The sequence below is a fragment of the Podarcis gaigeae genome, assembly GCF_964106915.1.
Source record: "Podarcis gaigeae genome assembly, chromosome: 11".
In the NCBI taxonomy this organism is placed as follows: domain Eukaryota; kingdom Metazoa; phylum Chordata; class Lepidosauria; order Squamata; family Lacertidae; genus Podarcis; species Podarcis gaigeae.
In genome coordinates this window covers 64123743-64144366 of record NC_139687.1, presented here as the reverse complement: position 1 = coordinate 64144366, position 20624 = coordinate 64123743, and the positions used below count along the sequence as shown (strand labels likewise).

The 20624-nt window shown below is 50.5% G+C and overlaps 2 protein-coding genes across 6 annotated transcripts in view; both read left to right on the top strand.

Moving 5' to 3' along the window:
* The window catches only part of PIGO (phosphatidylinositol glycan anchor biosynthesis class O), a 111223-nt gene extending 106479 nt beyond the window's left edge, over positions 1–4744 (top strand). For all 3 annotated transcript variants that reach the window (XM_083702646.1, XM_083702645.1, XM_083702644.1), the window contains exon 11: positions 493–4744. In XM_083702646.1, the coding sequence (XP_083558772.1) occupies positions 493–622 (130 nt within the window). In that variant the 3' untranslated portion in view covers positions 623–4744. The remainder of the gene's footprint in view (positions 1–492) is intronic.
* A 2232-nt stretch (positions 4745–6976) lies between these two features.
* On the top strand, positions 6977–18929 carry FANCG (FA complementation group G). Of its 3 annotated transcripts, none has more exons than XR_014556180.1 (14): positions 6977–7110; positions 8681–8771; positions 9954–10085; positions 10364–10557; positions 11229–11385; positions 12067–12197; positions 13096–13242; positions 13953–14116; positions 14669–14735; positions 15691–16043; positions 16612–16770; positions 17069–17239; positions 17585–17708; positions 18039–18929. XR_014556180.1 is itself a non-coding variant. In XM_083702734.1 (14 exons), exons 1-14 carry the CDS (start codon positions 7009–7011, stop codon positions 18148–18150), a joined length of 1953 nt encoding a protein of 650 aa, XP_083558860.1. In that variant the 5' UTR covers positions 6977–7008; the 3' UTR covers positions 18151–18929. The 3 variants fall into 3 exon arrangements, 2 of the variants coding, with proteins under 2 accessions (XP_083558860.1, XP_083558859.1); XM_083702734.1 differs by having other exon boundaries at positions 11229–11352; positions 16612–16652; XM_083702733.1 differs by having other exon boundaries at positions 16612–16652.
* Positions 18930–20624: the final 1695 nt, after the last annotated feature.

Genomic DNA, 20624 nt, shown 5'->3' with positions numbered 1-20624 from the left:
GGAGCTACGTGTAGACATTGGCTGGCTTCACATTTTTTCCTGCATTGGGATTTTTGCCGGCTTTTTGCTTTTGTGATTTGCTGCACGAGAAGGAGAAGCGCTGAGCCGGCAGTTGGCAGGGGCTGCAGGAATCAAGAGACACATTGGCCGGCTTCAGGGTTTCTCCCACTTTGTGGTTTTTGCATAGCACATGCACACATCGTGACTTGCAATATATTGCCAGGTCAAAAATTATGAAACCGGCATCCTGATATGGACTTCAAAGCGGTTTTGGATGATATATCGCCTAGCCCTACCACCCAGCACAGAAATGAGTAGTTGACTTGCCCCTGAGTTAGGGCCGTTGCCCCTGTAGTGTCTTCACTAGCTCCCCCCCTCCCCCAGTGTGCCCCTCTTCCCTCAAGGGTTAAATTTGGGGCCTCTTGCATGCAGAGCGCCTCCTGTGGAGCCTTTGTGGTACTTTCCTCACTGGGGCTTCTGTTCCGCTTCCAGGTTCCTCTTTGAAGCGCTGGGCTTCATGGTGAGCAGCGTCTTCCTCCTGCTGGGCATCGGCCTGGTGATGCGGGTGGACTGCGCCGTCAGCCTGTGGTTCAAGCAGCTCATCCTTGCTCAGTCCAGGTAGCACGAGAGGGAGAGGGACCTCCTGGCAAAGTGCCACCCCCCACCCCCCCGGGACCGCAGAGAGAGCCTTGGGGAGATTCTCACGCTGCCCACAACTCAGTGGGCTGAGCCATCGTTCTCTCTGGTCTCCCCCACCTGGGTTTTCCTGCGGGGCTTGGAGCTCCATTTGTTAGTGACAAAGTGGGGGGGGGGCGCGAAAGATGAGTCTTCAGCTTGGTGGCGGTTGCTGGGTCTTTTGTTTTGCAGAAAGAGCCTTCCCACGCTCCAAAGAGACGCCCTGATCTCACTTGCCACTCACAGCTTGTGGGTCGCCAGTAGATCACTGGGGAGTGGCCCTTTTGGTCTCTGAGTGGGGGGAAGAAATGCAGAGGGAGTTGCCCCTTGTTTCCAAAGAGAAGACTTACGGGCGTGTGCGGCTGAGATCCAGATCCGTGGGCATCTCTCTTGGGGGTGACTTCCTTGCTTCTCCTTGGTTCCTTTGCGAGTCTGGAGCAGCTGCACGTGGGGGGGGGGGGCTGTGGGCACCTCTTGGGAATGGCAGAAAGGGAAATCAAGGGCCAGATTCTGGACCAGGAAAAAGCACCCTCTGAGCTGACTGCCAACGGATTCTTTGCCAACCGGAGGAAGGTCTTGCTTGGAGTGCTCTTTGAGGAATAGATGGCGCTGCTGTTTCTAACTGGTGGCTGCTGGCACATTCAGAAAGGCTTGATCGGTCTGTGGTTTTCTCTCAAAGCCCTGTCGGTGCAGAAAAGTTTCTTCTCCTTCAAGAACCAAGGCTCCAGCAGGAACAGAACACCCTCCTGCTTGGTGAGAAGTTCTTTCGGGAACCTCAACTTTTTGGTGCTGAAGCCTAAGTCTCATTTCGTCTCTGAGACTTGGTTGTGTTTTGAGTTCCAGATTTCTGAATCTGGCCTTTTGAAGAAGAAAAAATTGGAGTTCCAGTTCTCCACAAGGTGAAATTTGACATGGCCGCTTGGCAGCCTCTGGCTGGGTGTTCTGGTAGTTTCCTGCGCTGGCTTTGCAACAAAGGAAGCTGCTCAGTCCAACCCAGGCAGTGTCGTCTGCTCAGACAGACACGCTTTCCACGGCCTCAGGTGGATCATCCTTCCTCATCACTTCTGCCCGAGTCTGCTACCTGAAGATCCCACCCCTACTGCATGCGAAGCATGTGCCTGCCCCACTGAGCCACGGCCTGCCTCCCTGCCCCGCTTTTATGCCTGCAGTAGTGTTCTGTGTAACTCAGCGCCACTTCCGCATGGTGCCAGAACCCACCTCCCTGCTTCTCCTCCTCCTTTGGGGACAGACCCCTTGTTTTGGGCCTCATTGGCTGCTCTGGAGCATCGAGCCCAAAGGTCCCTTCCTTGAAGGGAAAGGCCATTTCCAGCCACGATTAGCCTGAACCTGCTGTGTGCTCAGGAGGAAGACGCAAGAGAGGCCCTCTTTATCCTTGGCTGCATCTCTTCCTCCCTTTGGGCTTGTTAGCAAAGGAGTCATTCAAATGAATCTGCTCTGACTTTGTGCTCTTTTAATCCACTTTCTGTTTGTTGCTTCAGAATCCATGTTCTGTCAAGGTCTTGGCAGGCTGGATTCCTGCTCTGCCGCTTGGTCTCCCTTGAGAAGGTTGTTGGGTCTTGCTTTGGCTAAAACAGAAATGGGTTGCCTTTCAAAGACGTGGGTTGGTGGGGCTGCTTTCAGAGGATCTGCATGGGAAGAGAGGAGTTGTGTCCAGAGTCCCATTTTGAGTTTTCTGCAATGCCTTCAAGGAGTCAGCTTTGCACTGAGCTTTGCATTGAGGACCACTTGGCCTGCTGGATGCTGCTTCCTTGTGATGGATGGATGGTGTAGCAGCAGCCTCAGCCAAGGGAACTCATCACAGTGAATGGACAGGCGCCTGGAAGCAGCTGAGCAGTTGTACCACTGAACGCTGCAAGATTTTGCCGTGCTAAGACATCCCTGATCTTTGTTTTGCTCTGCCTTACCGTACCTCGGAAAACGAAGGACGCAACTCCCAATGTCAACACCTTCCTCTGATGTCTATTTTCATTGTCAGTTTTCTCGGCTGCTGCAGGGTATTTGAGCCACAGGAGTGATCCTAATGCTGCTATGCTTCTGTGTTCTTGTGTCATGGAAGATACATTCATTTTTATGGCAAGCTTACGCAGTGCACAGGGAACGACTTCCATGAGGTGGTTGCATAGGCTTGTGGTTGACATTCTTTACGTTGGGGCTGCTGCAGGCAAACAGGTGGGGCTGGTGGGGGGCCTGACCTTCTCCAGCCCCCTCAAACTCTATGCATTCTCTCTGGCTTTTCTTGCCCAGTAAAGCAATGCTAGCGAGACTTTCAGCCTTGCCTGCCAGCCAGCCCAGGTGTGCTTGCTGCTTCTCCCCCTCTACACAGAATTGGTGCCTTAAAAATCCTCATTAGCTCAAGCTTCCCTGAGACACTGGGATCTGGTCCTGAGAACCTGAGAGGCCAAGCCAGTACATTTTTCTGCCCCAAACTCAGCACAATCCAAGAGGTTTCTTCCTGGCATCTCTTGCCGTTTTGCAGATGTTTGGGGCTTAGCTTCAAATAGCACATGCCTGCTTCCTTGCAATCCCTGATCAGTCAGTATTCTTCATTGTCCCCTAAATAGCCCCAGCCGCCCAGTTTGTCAGTTCTGAGCACTTGCTCTGAAGTTTAGTACCCACCATTTCCATGCAGGGGCAGATCCAGGCTCATTAAACATGATTTGTTGCTCTCGTCGTCATCCTTCTCCATCCATGATTTCACAGCTGTTTGGTTTTAAATTACTCAAGGTTAACACTCTTGGCTTTAGCTTAAAAAGAACAGAAGTCGTACAAAGAGTTTCAGTGGTTACTTGTTACGACACGCTACCTCCAGGATTGGGGCAGTAAAATGCCTCTGAATGCCACTTGCTGGGGCATCACAATAGGCAAGGGCTCTAGATGGGCTCCCTTTGGCCTGATCTGGCGGCCAGGTTTTCCTTACATGGCACTGAAAGAGCCAGAATTTCTACAGGTGACGGCCTGCTTCATCTACTGTTAGAGGGAACTGTGAGCTGCAAGCTGGAGGAGCCAGCTGATGAGATCTTGACACCCAGTCTCCTAAGGGACAGTTGCTTTTACTATGAATTATTATGTCAGAAAATCTGGGCTTCAAAATCAGAAGTGCTGCTTTTCAAAATGGGAAGGAATTACGTCCAGACATTTGAAACCATACATCAGGGCCTGTGCTCTTTCTTGGGCTATAAAAGCAAAAGAGAAATACTTCTGTGTTTTTATATCCTGGATTTTCTGATGTTTGTTTCATAGTATATAGATAATTCTCCCTTAGAGGACCTGGGGGCTTTCTACCTGCAAGTCTGCTGCTACATGCCACAATACTTGTTCCTTCTCTGTAAAATGCTCTGGTGTATTTTAGTGTTAAGGAAGCACCCACAAATAGCCAGCCCAGTGGGTTTTGTCCTCCCCACAGATATGTACAAATCACACTTAGCAGGTTGCCAGGAGTTTCTGTGGCTCAGACCAGGGACATCGCTAGTTCTGAGCTGGAGGTGGGCTTATTCCTGCCCATCCTGCACATGGTCACTTTATAGATTCCTAGCAGGTGCCATCCATACTAGAGTTCTCAGATCTGGAAGGGTAGCAGAAGACTGAGAGTAGTGATAAACCCTCCAGTGCCTTTATTTGGCCTGCTCCTGCCTCTGAGGGAGACCAGACCATGGTCTGTAGTCTCTCTCCGCTGGAACCATTATTGCCTTGGGCAAGTGTTTTCACCTTATGTGCCTCTCTATCCTGACGTGCAAAACTGGGTATACCCTGGCCTACCTCTTGGGGTATGTTTTATGGGAAGACCAAGAAAAGGAGTGGCTTTGCATAGAATAACTCTGCAGCTTCTTTTTTGTTTCTGCAATATGAAACCAAAACCCACGAGCAAGTAGTTCTGCATTGGTCCTTTTATGCTGAATAGTCATCCTGTTAACTTCCTTTGGGGAGGGTCAAAAGTAGGTGTTGGAAGTTTTTTTTTTAAGAAAAGGGTTTTTGGTGCACAAGGTTGAAAGGGGAGACGTGTGCCAGGGCAGGCTCTAAAACTGCTGTAAATAAAATGTCTGATCCCAAACGATGGAAAATTGCCTCTTTGTTGACGTGAACAAAGATCTGTACCTGGGTGGGGAGGAAGGAAGGAAGGTTATGTGCGCATTCTAGTGATGAAAGAGGGGCCGATGAATTGGGGGGGCTGCAAGTGAGCCTGAGACTAAACTGTGTTGGAGGATGGGGTGCGCAGGGGCCAAAGGAAGGAACATGCTGGGGTGGAAAAGGTAAGTTATTTGCCCCCCTGAGTCTGCAACAACTGTGTCTTATTACTTGTAAGTCAAGGCACCTCTCAAAGTGGGCAGTGCCATCTTCTGCCAGCGTTCCCTTTTTGCAACCAGCTCTGAACCTTGTTGCTCCTGCAGTCCTTACTTTAGGGTGGGTTGTCTGACCAGTCAGTAGCTGGACTCCAGCTCCTACCATCTTCTAGTTGTTGCCAATGCTGGGAGCCCCAAAACGGGAAGGCCACGCTTCCCACTCCTGCTGTGGGCAGTGTTTGGTGCTGCAGGTGCTGACCACATCAAGAGTGGAGTGGATCCCTACCAAACATAGGCCTGAAATATCTGAAAGATCACATCCTTCTCTGCAGACACCCTCTTGGACGTTCAGATAAGCCAAGAAAGGTACCTTGGCAGTTCCACCCTCCTCAGGAGTTCAGGGAGTGGCAGCTTCTAAGCTGCAGGATCCCCACAGATTTTGCACCTTCATTGGATGGTTTCTGTTGCCTGCAGAAGATATACCACTTTAGTCTGGCCTTGACACCTGTTCATAGAGATATCTCACCCTCTTCTCTTGACTCTAATTGGTTTGATCTGATTTAATTTGTTTCTATATTGCTGCAACAGGGACGCAGGTGGCGCTGTGGGTTAAACCACAAAGCCTAGGACTTGCTGATCAGAAGGTCGGCGGTTCGAATCCCCGCTCCTGTTGCTCGGTCCCAGCTCCTGCCCACCTAGCAGTTCGAAAGCACGTCAAAGTGCAAGTAGATAAATGGGTACCGCTGTGGCGGGAAGGTAAACGGCGTTTCCATGCGCTGCTCTGGTTCGCCAGAAGCGGCATAGTCATGCTGGCCACATGACCCAGAAGCTGTACGCCGGCTCCCTCGGCCAGTAAAGCGAGATGAGCGTCCAACCCCAGAGTCGGTCACGACTGGACCTAATGGTCAGGGGTCCCTTATATGGCTGCAACCAGCCCCTGGGACTTCATGGTGAAGGTGGCTAAGAAATTATGTTCTTGGTATGTGTGCAAAACTAGGGGCTGGGGAAACCAGATGTGTAGGGTAAAAATAATAAATTATTATTATAAAAGGTAATAAAAGGGAAAGCCCTGCTGCCTCAGATCAAAGCAACACGTGGGGAGAGCTCCACTGCTGCATGCAGATCCTGTTTGTGGGATTCCCATAATGGGCATCTGGTTGGCTTGCTGGGAGAAGAGGGTTCTGGGCTAAGCAGGTTCCCTTTGGCCTGATTCTGCTTCAGGGTTCTTCTGGTGTTCCCCATAGCAGATATAGAACTGAGAACACCAGAAAAGCACTGAAGCTGCATCAGGCCAAAAGGAGCCCGCTTAGCCCAGAATCCTAGTCTCAGAGTGGCCAGCTTCTATGTGAGGATCTTTCTGTGCTGATTAATTTGAGCTGGGACTCTTAGAGAGGTGAGGGAGTTTTGCTTAATGCTGACCTCTCATCACTCTGCTCCCCATTCTGCTTCTGAGTTTCTGGCTTAGAACCTCAACCTAGAAAGCTGCATTTCCCTGCTATTCCTTCAGCACCTGGACTGGCAGCAGCTCTCTGGGGGACATTTCTCCCATTCCTGCAAGCTGAGGTGTGAGTGTTGGACTGCTGGGACCCGGGAAGCCAGGGTTCAAATCCTGCCACTTGGCCATGGAGCTCACTGGGTGAACTTGGGCCAGCCACTGCCTCTCAGCCTCACATACCCCACAGGGCAGGTTTGGGGGTTAAAGGGGGAGGTTGGAGAATCATGCGCAGCACTTTGAGCTCTTTGGGAGAAAAGGGGGGAATATAATGAAAATGACACGAGGTCCCCGGAACTGGAGCTGCTGGGGATCGAACCGGCGGCGCCTGGGCAGCCGCGCAACAAGACAGCAGGCGGCCTTGGAGACTTCGGATCGTCCCGCTCTTCGAGAGCTTTATGGGCCATCTCGGGTGCCGTAGCCGTCCCTGTTCAATTTTGCCGCCCGCGATTTAGCGTCACGGCAACCCGTCCGCTCGCCCAATGGGAGCCGCCAGCACGCCGAGCGCGGCCAATAGAAACAGCGGGGGTGGGGCCTGTTTCCATGGCGGCGGCGGCGGCGAGGCCTTGCTCCATGGCTGGCGGCGGGAGCTGCTTGGACCTCTGGCGGGGCGAGAACGACGGGCTGGCGCGGCGCTGGCGGACGGTACCTCTTCCCGGCGACCTCCCTTGAGCGACGCCCGACCGAGGGCGAAGGAAAAGCGGCTGCTCAGCTACGGCAGGCGGGGGCCCTTCAGGCCCTGGGACTACAATTCCCATCAGGCCCCGCGAGCGCAGCCTCAGCCCCGCACCATAGACCTCCTGGCCGGGGCTGATGGGAGTTGTAGTCCAAGAGACCTGGAAGCCGAGGGAGCGAGCCGCTCTCCGCTGCTGGGCACGAGCGGGGCCCCTCCTGGACTGGGGGCCACTAGCCCTTTTGGGGGGAGCGGCGGCAGGGTCCCCCTCAAACCCGGCGCTTCAATCCCTTCTCCGTGTTTTTATCATAATCTTGGCTATTACTGAAACACCACAAACACAATATAAGTTGATTGTTATTACTGAAACCTTTTTTTAAAAAGAAATGTTTACATTTAATTTACTGTATTATTAGTTTCATTTTTAATACTCTTATTAAGAAATATTCGTGCATTGCAAGGGGTTGGACTAGATGACCCTTGGGTCCCTCCCAACTCTACGCTTCTATCAATTTTGTATATAGTTTAGAAAACAATGAAACAAACACCATGGAAGAGAAATTGAGAAATATAGCATTAGCTGATAAAATTGAATATTTTATCTGTAAGCTGCATCGAGTCCCCGCCAGGAAAAAGGGTGGTGTGTGTATAACTAGATGATAATGATGATAATAATAAGCCTCAAGGTGGTTTGTAATCATACAGTTAAAATGTATGAAGAGCAGGCCCAATGGCCATTTAGGACAATGGCTTTTGTAGATTCATGCCAACCTGCATGCAAAGTCCACCATATTACTCCCACTCCCATTTTAAACTACATTGTTTTATGTTACCCAGCTGGAACATTCCATCAGCAATGACATTCCTATGGAAGTCTGTCGCAGGTGTGAGAACATATGGTGGATAATGAGGTTTGTGGCGGTGATGTTAGGCTGCCTTGCCTGCAGTTAGGCCCTTGGATCCAAGCTCTGGCTTTAACCTGATGGAAATACATTTATTAATTAAAGCATTTTTACCCCACAGTTGTGCCAAAAAGACTCTCAGGGTGGAGTAGTATCAGTAAAGATAGACAGCCCTTGGGCTTACAGAAGAAAAGGAGTCTGGTACAGTGTCTCTCTAGTGGTCCAGCTAGTTCTGTGTGAGATCTTACAAGTACAGTCGTACCTTGGCTCCCGAATGCTTTGGGAGTCAAACGTTCCGGCTCCCAAACGATCGAAAACCAGAAGTGAGTGTTCTGGTATTCGAACTTTTTTTGGAAGCTGAACGTCCAGCGTGGCTTCTGCTATTGTTTCCGGCATGCCTGCGAATTCGGAAACCAATCGGAAGCCGCGCCTTGGTTTCCAAACGTTTCAGAAGTCAAATGGACTTCCAGAACAGATTCTGTTAGACTTCCAAGGTACGACTGTACTACCGTACTTTTGATTGTTGTGAGAGCCCCATCTTCTTGTAAATTGTCTTGCTCCTGTCCTAGAATCTGTTCATGGCCGTTGTTTCTGACCTCTTCCGGACCCTTCAAGCTCCCTCCTCCTCTTTTCTTGGCAGGTGACAAGTTCTCCAGGTCCTGACAGTTCAGTGACACAAACGGCTCACGAGTGCCAGATTGCCTTCACTAAGCTGCTGCAGAAGATCCAAGGTAGCAGTTCAGAAAAAAAACCCACCTTTATTGGTAGGCTGGAATATGGGCAGAAGCCAGGCCCCCTCTGTGGCACAAGTGTGGGGCAGCTCATGGTGAAGTTCTGGGCTGACGTCTCCCTGATGAAACAGAAGCCAGCAGGGCTTTGCAGCCATATGGGGTTAAGCCTGGTTTCCTTCTGCATGTTTTATTTATTTATTCAATTTATATCCTGCACCTTCCTCCAAAGGACCGCCATGCAATACAAACAATACAATTAAAACTAGTAAAAAAAAAACCCAATGAAAAGTAGTGTTCTATAAAACCATTTAAAAAGCAACCACCTACTCCTAAACCAATAATTTCAGAGTAGCCAGGATTGAACCTTAAGCTATCAAATGCCGGGGTAAACAGTGATTTTTTTAAAAAAAAAATTCTTCCTTTCTCCTAGAAGTTAATAGTGAAGGAGACAGAAGACCCTCACAAGGGAGGGTATCCCACAAATAGGGGACCACCACCCAGAAGGCCCTGTCACAGGAAACCCCAGTGGCAGCACCACCAACAGGGCCACCCCAGCTGATTGTAAGGAATCTGGATTTCCTTGCTGCTTTGGTCTCTTCACGCATTTCTGGCTGGTTTTTTTTTGCCTTGGAGAGGGTGATGAATAATCTCTCCCTCCACAAGTTAAGCTGCAAAATGGCTGGGGTAGTAGAGACTGCATTTGTTTCAGCCCGGCTGGATTGGTTCCCCACACTCTCAGTTCTCAAGAGAGGACTGTCCAGGTGACGGCAACAGGAAAAGTATGATTTGCTTATTTAGCCCTTTATCTCTTGCTTTTCTTCCACCTTGAGAATCAGGGCAGTTCCCAGGTGGTCTCCCATCCAAACACTGGCCAGGCCCAGACCTGCTTAGCTTCAGCAAAAAGAGCTGCATCATTTGCTCCAAAGTGGAATGGGCTTCCTGTCTTGTGTGAACAGCTAGACTCTCACTCCCTGAACTCTGGCTGGCCATCCTTCCTTAACCTCACTGCTGCCAAGTCTGGAACTGAAAGCGCCTGCCTGCCCTTCCTGACTTTGGGTGCTCAGATCCTGCATACCCCTTGAGTGCTGACCCCCAACGACCATTGACATGGGGCCACCTGGTGAGTTCTTCAGGCAGATGGAAAGGTTCACCTTTGAATTCTCTCTCCCTCTTGTTTTGCAGGGCTTCCAGCTGCACTCCCAGCTCTGCCACTGGAGTTGGCTATCCTCTACAATTCCCTGGTGTTTGATATCTGCCTCTCCAGCAACTCTGGCGAGAAACTATTGGGAGTGATAGATCATGGGCTGAGCAGGGGTAAGAGAAATGTCTCCACGTGCTCTCCAAATGATGGGTGGTAGAATCAAAGTCATGAATAAATACATACCTGGATGTTTTTGCTGCTGGCCCTGTTTTTTTGAGGAAGTGGGATGCCGGAGTTGGAGGGGATTCTTCCTCTCCTCCCAGGTAACTCTGGGTGGAGCCTGGTCTTTCTCTAAGTGCAAAGAATCCTACGATGCAGCACTTCTCTCCCCAACCCCACCTTTGACTGAAAGTTAGATCCATGCAGGTTTTCCTCTGTCTGTCTCTGCTAGTTCTAGAGGTGTGTGCAGTGTCTGGCCAAGGACTTGGCTCAGAGGGATGCTGGCAGAGGGTGCTCCAGGATGATACCCTTGAAGAATCGCAGGCCCCTCTGCATCGACTGGCTGCCCTGCAGGGGGTGCTGTGGCTTGCAGCAAACCGCCTCGCAACCGCAGAAGGCCTCTTTCAGCTTCTGAATGGCGCCAAGGTAGCTAACAGCAGCCTGGAGCTGCATAGCATCTGTATTGAGGCATTGCTCGCTCTTCCCTCTTAAGTGAAAGCTTTCCCCACCCTTTGCAAATGGGATGGCAGCTTGTGGTGCTGCAGCAGGTAGTTGGGCCTCTCATCAGCCTCTGCATGACCATTCAGCTTAAATTGTGGGACTGCAAGGAGCTCTGATGAAAGACCTGGCATGCGCTGACTGTTCATTGGCCCTGGTTGAATCACACACCAGTAACCAGCCTGAGGGGCCATGGGCTGGGAAAGAATCAGCAAAAGGACAGGTGGGCTTCTGCAGTTCTGCCTGGTAAGCCCAGTTGCCTGCCTATAGTTTGAAGCAGGCATTCCCCTCTGCCTCCAGCCTCTCCTCTGACTCTCCCGGCTGCCAGCCTGGCTGGCATGAAGAGAATGGCACCACGTCCAGTCCTGGAGGCAGGATGCCTCTGAGGACCAGTTACAGGGGAGCACAGATGGGGAGAGTCCTGCTTTTGGGCTTTCCAGAGGAGTCATCCGATTGGCCATGACAGTCACAGGATGCTGGACTAGGTGTGCCCCCTTTGGGTCTGATCCAGCAGAGTTGCCCTTCCGTTCTTCCAAGAAATTCTTTACTGTTGAAAGTGCTGCAGGACTCTTGACCATGAACCATTATTCCTTTTTCAGAACCTGAGGCCTCCTCCTTGCCATGGCCATCAGAGCAAGTTTCTTTCCCTGCTCCAGATGTGGCAGCCACCTGACATGGCAGAGTCTGACCCCCTCCTTGTGCAGAGTGTCCAAGAGTTGAAAGGCATCATGTGGACTTCGGCTGCCTTTCTGCAAGGTGGGGCTGTGATTTCCCACTCTCCGCATGCCTGCTGCTTCTGTACGCCTTCTCTCTTTTAATCTGCACCTCGGCAGCTACAGTTGCTTCTGCCAGGAAGCCACTTGCTAGGGAGGCAAAATCAGTCCGTCTGCAGGGTACTTGAGTCAGGGATTGAGTTTGCCAAGGCAGATTAAATGCTTTCCTCTGAGAAAGAGGAGGATGAGGATGTGGTTTTGGATTATAACAAAGCTATAGCACTCCCAGTTGCTCTTCTGGCTCGGATGTTAGATAGACTTCTTTTAATTGCTTTCCACTCTGTCTCAGGAGCAAAGTCTGGATAATAGAATTGTATAATGGGGGGGGGTCTTCTAGGCAGTCTAGACCAACCCCTTTTTCAGAGGGGGAAAACCAGAGCTCTAGAGTACCCCCTCCCCACCAACGGATGGCTTTTCAGCCTCCTTTGAGGGAGAGCCCAGCACCCTCCAATATAATTGATTTTGTTGTTTAAATGTTCTTCCTGTTGAGCTTCTGCTGATGTTCAGTAACTGTAATAGCAACTTTAAGTCATATTTTTAAAAACCCTACAGCTCTGTGTAAGCCACAGAGACCACGCTCTGTTCTGCTTTGGTCATGCAGCTCCTGGAGTTCTGTGTCAAATTCTACTCAGTAGGTGGGAACAGGTTTTCCTCTCTGTTCCAGGAGTTCAGGAACTGGAAGCCGGTGATCTCCCTGCCGCTGTTGCCCTTCTCCAAACAGCTGCTACGGGGCTGTGTTCCAGGCGCCGCCTTGCCCAGATCTTCACCTTAATGGGATGCTGTAACCTGAAAATGGTATGGGTGCATTGAGGGGGGAGAGGGTGGCAGGGTGGCACAGCTTGTGAACGCAGCACGTGGAAGGAAAGGGGGAAAGTGTTGCTATTAGGGCAAACTTGCGTCAATATGCCCCTGAAGTGTGGGGCCTCCAGCGGTTCTGAGAGCCGCAGCAGAAAGTGCCATGTTGGTCTAAGTTCTCTTTCCCCCTTACCAGGGGGTGCTCTGCCTTGCCACCCCCCTATTGGGGCTTCTTTTAAGCACTGCTAATGCCAGAGAGCTAGGAATTTGGCTTATTAAGCAGGAAAGGCCTAAAATTATGTATTTATTACATGCATTTGTCACTTATTACAAAAACATCTCAGAGCAACTCATAGTGATAAAAAGCATACATGGTAGAACATTTAAAATTCTGCGCGTTAAAAATAAGAATTACAAATTTTAAACTAAAAGGAAATACTTCAAAAGAACCAGGTGGGTAGAATTTCTCATGCTGCAGTATTCTTGAGATAAAACATAGGCATTGCAAATGTTTTCTTGCCAAGCAGTAATGATGTTAAAATATTGAGAAATATTTTAGTGAAATATCCTTTAATAAATAATGTTAAACATTGTATTTAGTAAATTAGGGTTACTAAATACAATGTTTGAAGTGGTGTGCAATGAGATAAAACGTGATGAAATACAGTAGGTACAAACGCTAAAAGCAATAAAAGCATTTCTGCGATTATACAATGGGGGGGTGGGCTTAACCCTCAACCTGTGATCAGAAACCAGCTTTTCACAGATCTCTAGAACAACAAATGCACAAGCAGAGAATTATGGGAGTTCTGCTACGCACCTTTGTTTATGGGAAGGTTACAGCAAAGCACCTTTGGATCTCGGCCCTTCGTATTGCATCTGCTCCTCTGTATTCCAGGACAAGCCACAGATGGCAATTCAGTACCTGAAACGAGCCCTGCAGGTGGATTTCACCTTCCTCCCTGCCCTGTACCAAGCATCCCTGTTGTACCACCACCTAGGGCTTCTGGAGGCTGAGCTGGAGGTCCTGGTGCTGCTGGATCAGGTGTGTCTCAGGTTTTCCTATCCCTGCATGACGATGCCAAGGGGCTGCATTGGCACTGAAACTGCTCTGCCTGAGAAGAACTGGCTGCGCTTCTGGCTTGCTCCCCTCCCTACTCGACAGCTGAGGGAGCCAACTGGCCAGGAGGTCTCTCCGGTCGCTGTAGATACCTGCCTGTAGATATCCGCTCATAAAGAAGGGCAGGAGGAGTTAGCCAATGCAGATCTTTCCTTGGATGCACTATTCCACTCTGTCTGATGACCAACAGTGTTGATTCACCCATGGGCGGAGGAAGGAGGGCAGTGGGGGTCCTTTGCCCCAGGTGTCATCAGTGAAGGGGGTGACATTCAGCATCCCACCTGCCTGTGACTCCCAAGCCTACTCCGAGCCATCGGGCGAAGGGGCAGAGCTGTGCCGCCTTGCCTGCGGCCTTTTCCCCTTCGTTTTGACAGCTTGGGGGAGGCTTAGGAGTCATGGGTGGGCATTGCACTGTTGCCCCCCTCTCCCAGGCTCCCCCCCCCCAAGCAGGAGGTCGTCATGGGCGGCTTGCTCCACCCCCCCATGGGTGTCTTGCCCCGAGATGCTCGCCGCGGTGCCCCCCAGGACGCTTGCCCCATCCCCATGGCCCCGCCCTGGGAGCACAGGTGCTGGAGCAGCTAGCTCTGCCTCTGAAATCACCAATGTTCCCATTTCCTCCGCTCTCCCTGCCTCAGGCTCTGGATGGTCCTGCACAGGTAACGGCAGAGCTTGCCAGTCCATGTTCCCTGATTCAAATGGAGCTGCTCACCTGCGCATCACAACTGAGCAGCATCTTTGTCAAGAACTGTCCATCAGATGTGAAATATTTGCTGGCACAAAGGAACCTCCAGGCAGGGAGGTGAGTGCCCCCCCTTCCTGTTACATAAATCTCCCTGGTTGCTCACTTGAGGTGGGGAGGGAATTGTTGGCTTCAGTTTTCTCCAGGGAGAACTTTCCTGAGGCATCTCAAATTACTAACAGGAGACTCCTGCTGGAAGGAGATTGCTCATCAGCTCATGAGCTCACTTTGAATGAGGGCAGGGAGCTGTCTTTAGGAGGCCCACGGGATGTCCTTGTATGTCCCTGCAGCTCCTCTTGTTTATTTTCATTTATTTATCAGATTCCTTAACCACTGTTAGGGCCCAGGGAAGGTTACAACCTTATAGTATTCAATTATAAAAACTGATGAAACAATCACAATGATAAAAACAAGTAAAACCATTCCAGAGCAGTATAAATATGGTAAACAACAATCCCAAACAAAAACATCTTAACTGCCAGGTGCCAAGCTAAAGAGGGGGAGAGGGCATTTCAGATATTGGGGGGGGGGGTATGTCATTTAAGGCTTGAAATACTAATATGAGCCCCTTGGATTAGGCGTGGGAGCAAACTGTTTTCTTTTCTCCTGCAGGGTGAGTGAGGCAGTGGAGCACTACCTGGACCTCTTGGCTCTGTTCCAGGAAGGGCCTCTTCACCAGGTTGGCACCTTGCAGCTATTTTATCTTCATGCCATCTGCTGGTTTTTGTGCGAAGGAATGTGCAAGCCTCCCACTCTCAACAATAGCAGAGAATGGGCTAACAATAAATCAAATCACAAATGTAGCAAGTAGCATGGAAGTCCACTTAAACAGCTCCATAAGGAAGCACGATAAATGCAATCATCCCCCGAATCCTGGCATAAATGTATGGGGTTTATACAGCTAAAGGTTTAAATAGTTCTCCAACTGGAGCTTGACAGACTGTTTTACATTTGCTTTTTGAATTGTGCTTCCTAATCTGCAAGGGCTTGGTAACGCTCCTTGCTCTCCCAATGTGTTGCATGTGTGCAGTCATCGAGAGGAAGATTTCAGTTACTGGGGCAGAGGGCGGTGGTGGTGGTGGTGTTCTGCCTTCTGAAGGTCAGCAGCAGCATCTTGAACAGTCTCTCGAAGATAACAGGAAGCCAGTGCCAGAGGCGTCCCAGGGAGATGAGTGCAATGTTTTGCAGTCTTCAAGGGCACACGGAGCTCATGGTGGCCATTCAGCCTTGAGGTGATGCTTCTCCTTGTGTGCAAATGACTTTGAAGACTTAATCTTGTGTCCTTTCACCGGAATCCTCTGGGTAAGTCAGTGCTGACTTGCCCAAATACACCCAGTGACCCCAGCATCTTTCTGGGGCAGCCATAGCCAAGGAGGACCCTTGTCAGCAACAATAAAGAAGTGAGGGATTCCCCCCCCCCCGGTCTTTCTCATGTATCAGTTGCTATCCTGGCTTCCATGTTGGCTTCAGCAGCCAATGGTGGCCTGAGACATTTGCACCCGCGCCTGCCCAATTTCTTTAGCACTCTTGGCTCTCCAGCAGTGTTTGCTGTACTGCCTGTGCTGTGTTCCTTGTTGTGGACCCAGCACCTTCTGATCCTTGGGTGGGGCCCTCCTCCTCCTCCTCCTCTGCAGGTGTCTCTGTGTGGTGAGCTGGCCCTGCCCAGGATCCCCGAGGTCTTCTTAGAGGCCGCCTCTGCCCTGGGAGAGCTGGCCAGGCATCGAGATGCCATTGCGGTGTGTGAAGAGGTGGCAACCCGGATGAGTGGACTGATCCCCGAGAGGCTGCCAATTGAGCTGGACTTGTGGGCTGCAGAGGACCTCCCGGGGCCTGCTGGGTCCTCACTGACAAATTCTGCTGGCAGCCTCATGAAGCGGAAGAGGGAGAGCCTGCTCTGCGTCCTTTGGCGAGCAGCTGCCTATTTGATCCTGGGCTTGGCATGGGCTGGGCTAGGAGAAGCCAAGGAAGGCATAAGCCACTTGAGCAGGTAATCGGGCTCCTGGTTTGTGATCCAGGGAAGATGGTTCTGAGTGCCTCGCCCTGTCCGTCCCTTAATTGGATGCTAGGAGAGCATTCTCTTGCAGCCGTTTGAAGGGAACTGGCCTTGTGAGACAGGATGGAGTATTAGATGCAGCCCTGGATATTCATGGATGCTTCCCATTAAGGAAGGCTGTGTCTACCTTGGTACTTAAAACTTCCGTGTTCTGCCCCAGGACCCCAGATCTCGCAGCTCAAAGGAACAACTGCATGCCTCCTTGTTTGGTTCTGCTTGCCATGGAGTCTGCTAAGGAGCTGCAGAGAGTGTTGAAAGTCCTGCTTCCACCCCTGAGCTTCTCTTTGCAGCCTTGAAATGAGAAGCCGGCCCCAGGGTCCAGTTTCTGTGCTTGTGTGGTCTGGTTGCATGCAGGCCAAAACCCACCAGCATGCCCATAAGTGCTTGTTCCCCCTTCTGTCAGGAAAACTGAGAAGATACCTGAATAGCCCCTCAAATTCTCTTGACTCTGGCTTTCATCTGAGAGCCCTAAGATGATTGTGCTTTGCTCCTTCCCCAACAGGTGTCTTAATGATCTTCTGAGAGTTCGTTTTGTGACCACAGGTATGGATCAGGATGCTTACCGCCAGTTTCTGTCTGCCTTCCTCTTGGCTGGAGTGATTTCTGGAGCTGGGGAAAGCCCTTTTTTTGTAGGGCTAGAGCTAACCTACTGCTGCCCAAGGTGGGAATGGTTTAGGAGAGTCCTCACCTCTCCTTTAATCATGCCATGAGTCCAGACTGGTCCTTTTGTGACATCACAAGTTGAAGTCCAGCCACTTGGCACGAGAGGTTTCTGCTTCCATTTTCTTTCTCTTGACCGCCCCCCCCCCCCCCGCATGTGGGAACAAGAGTAGACTCTGCAGAAAGGGCAGCGGGCAGGGAGAGAACAGGGCCAGAGAATTGGCTTTGTTTCTGTTGACCTCTCTGGCTCATGGCTGGGAGAGCAAAACCCAAGGGCAACGGTCTTCTTTCTCCACCAGGCAGCAATAGGAGCACTGGAAGGGAGGCAGAGCAGATGGGGCTGTCAGAAGCAAAGATGCTTCCCCAAATCAGGCAGCTGGCCCTGACTGGACGAGGGATCCAGTTCCTGCATCTGGGGCGGAATAAAGAGGCTTTGGCGGATTTCCAACACAGCTTGCTTGTCTGTCCAGGTACCCACAGCCAGGAATCCTTTGCCTATGGGAGGGGCCTGGCCTCCAGTCAGTCTAGTGGTTAAAGGAGTGGGTGGGGAGGCTCGAGTAATTTTCAGAGCATGCAAAATAAATTATGCAGAGTACGTATTTAGATATAAGCTTAGGTAACTTCTGTAAAGGAGGAGACAGAATTTGGAGCTCTTTGGGGCAGACTAAATGCAGGCCCTTTTTGCCCCGGGTGGAGGGGAGGGTGTAGAGCAAGGTGGGGCCACTCAGCAAGATCCAGTGTGGGGAGGGCAAGGGCATGTTGGGATTTCTTCCTGAGGCCAGCTCTGGTCATGCCGCTTCCTTTGTGCTTTGCAGACAGGCCCTCTGCTAACTTGTACCTTACGCACACCCTCTGGAAGCTGGACCGAAGGCAGGAGGCAGCTGCCCACTGGCAGAAGCTCCACGTGAACGCTGCAGGCTTGGAGGAAGAGGCGGAAAGGTGCGTGCATGCCTCTGAATCCTGTCCCTGCCCCCTGAACAGAGGATGAGGAAGCGCAGTATTGGATGTGGGAGGTGGCCATCCAAGCTCCCACTCTGCTGCTGCGACTTTCCACCCCTACATACACCTGACCAAGGATGCTCAGGCTGCAGGGAGGGCCTTGGTCTCTTGGCTGCTTGCAACACTTTGGGCATCTCTTCCCTCTTGCCCTGAGCACTGGTCACCATAGCATAGACCATGCTCTCCTCCTACCCTCGGTCATCGTAACCTGCCCATTTCTGCTTTAGCAACCACTGACACTGATTTCTCCCCTCCCTCCTTATGTTTCAGATCCTTCCCGATATACCTGCAGCCATGCCTGAGGCAGACGAAGTTTCCTCACACAGAATCCCTTGCCAAGAATGTGGGAAGCTTCCTTGTGGGGAACAGCCAGGGACCCTAGAGCTGCTGCTGCCTCTCCTCTCCTCTGCCCTTGCCAGGCCCTTCTTCCAGACAGCTTCCTCAGCGGATTTTCCAGGGCTCCGCTTTGCCTTTGGGAAGGGGAGTGTTTCAGTTGCAGTCACCAAAGACAAGTGATGACAGTGACCCTCGTCCTAGTGGAAGGGATGTGGGGGTTTTGCAGAAGCTCCACGTCTTTGCTCCTGTATGATTCAGTTATTTTTGAGATTATGTCCTTAGTGGAAGGAGGAAGCAAGCAAAGAGGGGTGACTCTAGTCCAGGTATTTGTAAAACGAAGCCCCACAGTATTGTGAAAATCTTCAGTTGCTCTTTTCTTTGCTGCAGACTTGGGAGGAAGGGGTGGGGAGGGGTCTCTTTCTCAACGGGCACCAAAACAATCCATTCCTGAGGTAGAAGCAAGCCTAGCTCTGTCCTCTTGCTGCCTCTTCCTTTGTGCTTATCCTTTATGCCCAGGGCTCCATCAGTCATGCTGCTTGGCATTTACGAGAGAGAGAATTGCAAACATAGCGCCATGTGGTAACAGCACACAGATGGGTTTGTGGTGTCTCCATTTTGCTCTGTGGGCACAATTGTGGGCTTTCCTGTTCATCGGATTCTGGGTAGCTTCTCTTTTCAAGCTGTATTGGGGTGGCCCAAAAGATGTTGGCTGACACAGAGGTTTGCTCCCCTTTTGAAAGATGTGTTGGATAAGCTATTTTCTTCCATTTGCCTGATCATCATACAGGGTACTTAAGAATTTATAAAGCCTCTATTGCTTTTTAATGACTCATCTCTTGATTATCAAAATGTCTCTTGTGAAATCTTTAGTTCTAAATTATTTGAAGAGGGCCTTGGAGGGGATGAAGTCTGAAGCAATGCCTGCTGTGAGTGGTATTCAGCAAAGTAGTACTCTGGGTAAATGGACCCAATTGAAGTCCTTTTCGTTAAATCTCGATGAGTCTATTTTTGAGTAAAATTTAGTTGAATACTATCCTGTGTTTTTCATCTAATGAGGGAATGAGGCCCTAGGAGCCCTGGAAAGATAGCTGTTGGGTCAGTCAAACTGAAAGTACCAACTCTCCCTCTCATGAATAGTGACTATCTACCTAGTAACATGCGGGACACTGCGGTCTAAACCACAGAGCCTAGGGCTTGCCGATCAGGTCAGCGGTTCAAATCCCTGTGATGGGGTGAGCTCCTGTTGCTCAGTCCCTGCTCCTGCCCACCTAGCAGTTCGAAAGCACATCAAAAGGGCAAGTAGATAAATAGGTACCGCTCCGGCAGGAAGGTAAACGGCGTTTCCATGCGCTGCTCTGGTTCGCCAGCAGCGGCTTAGTCATGCTGACCACGACTTGGAAGCTGTACGCCGGCTCCCTCGGCCAATAAAGCGAGATGAGCGCCGCAACCCCAGAGTCGGCCACGACTGGATCTAATGGTCAGGGGTCCCTTTACCTTTTACCTGCTAACTGGAGGGACCAAAGAGCAGTTGGCCCTGGGAATGCAGAAAAGGGCCTCACTCTTCCCACATCTCTCTGCTAAGTTTCAGAAGTGATGTAGCAGCCTTCATATGGAGGAATGGTTGGAAGCAGAGCTGTTATGTTTCATTAGGGGGAAAAAATTGTCATTTATTGTTAATAATAATCAGACAACCCCTTTTAGAAGGAAATGAAAATTTGAGACATTTCATAGAATCGGAGAACTGTAGAGTTGGAAGGGACCTCAAGGGTCAGCCAGCCCAACCCCCTGCAATGCAGGAATGTGGGTCTGAAGATTGGGGAAATTATTACTTAGAAGAAGGTAGAACAGCTGGATGTCATTTTAGGGTGAATATTTTTTATGTAACTGACAGATGGAAAATCAGAATTCCTTTTTATCCCCTTCCCCTTTACCCCCCCTTTTTTATATTCCCTCTTCATTTTTTTCTCCTCTTGTTTTGTATGGTGTCCTCTCCTCCGGGACATTATTGGGATTATACACACAAGGTGATGGATGGTTGGTGAAGGACCCCGAGAGGCAGGGAAGGGAAGAAGTCCCAGAGTAGGAGACTTGGGGAAGAAAGGGAAGTTCCTAGGTGAGATCTGGAAGGGTCCACCCCTTTTTGTGTTAAGAACTGTACAGTGGTACCTCGGGTTACAGACTCTTCAGGTTACAGACTCCGCTAACCCATAAATATTACCTCAGGTTAAGAACTTTGCTTCAGGATGAGAACAGAAATCATGCTCCGGCTGCGTGGCGGCAGCAGGAGGCCCCATTAGCTAAAGTGGTGCTTCAGGTTAAGAACAGTTTCAGGTTAAGAATGGACCTCCAGAACGAATTAAGTTCTTAACCCCAGGTACCACTGTATTTAAGAAAGGACTCTGCATTTTCTTTTCTCTGATTTTATTTAGGTTAGTTTTTTAGTATATTCTAAATAAAATTTTATTGGGGGGGGGAACGGGCTGCCTTTGAAGGTGGTGGACATTTTTAAAGCAGAGGTTG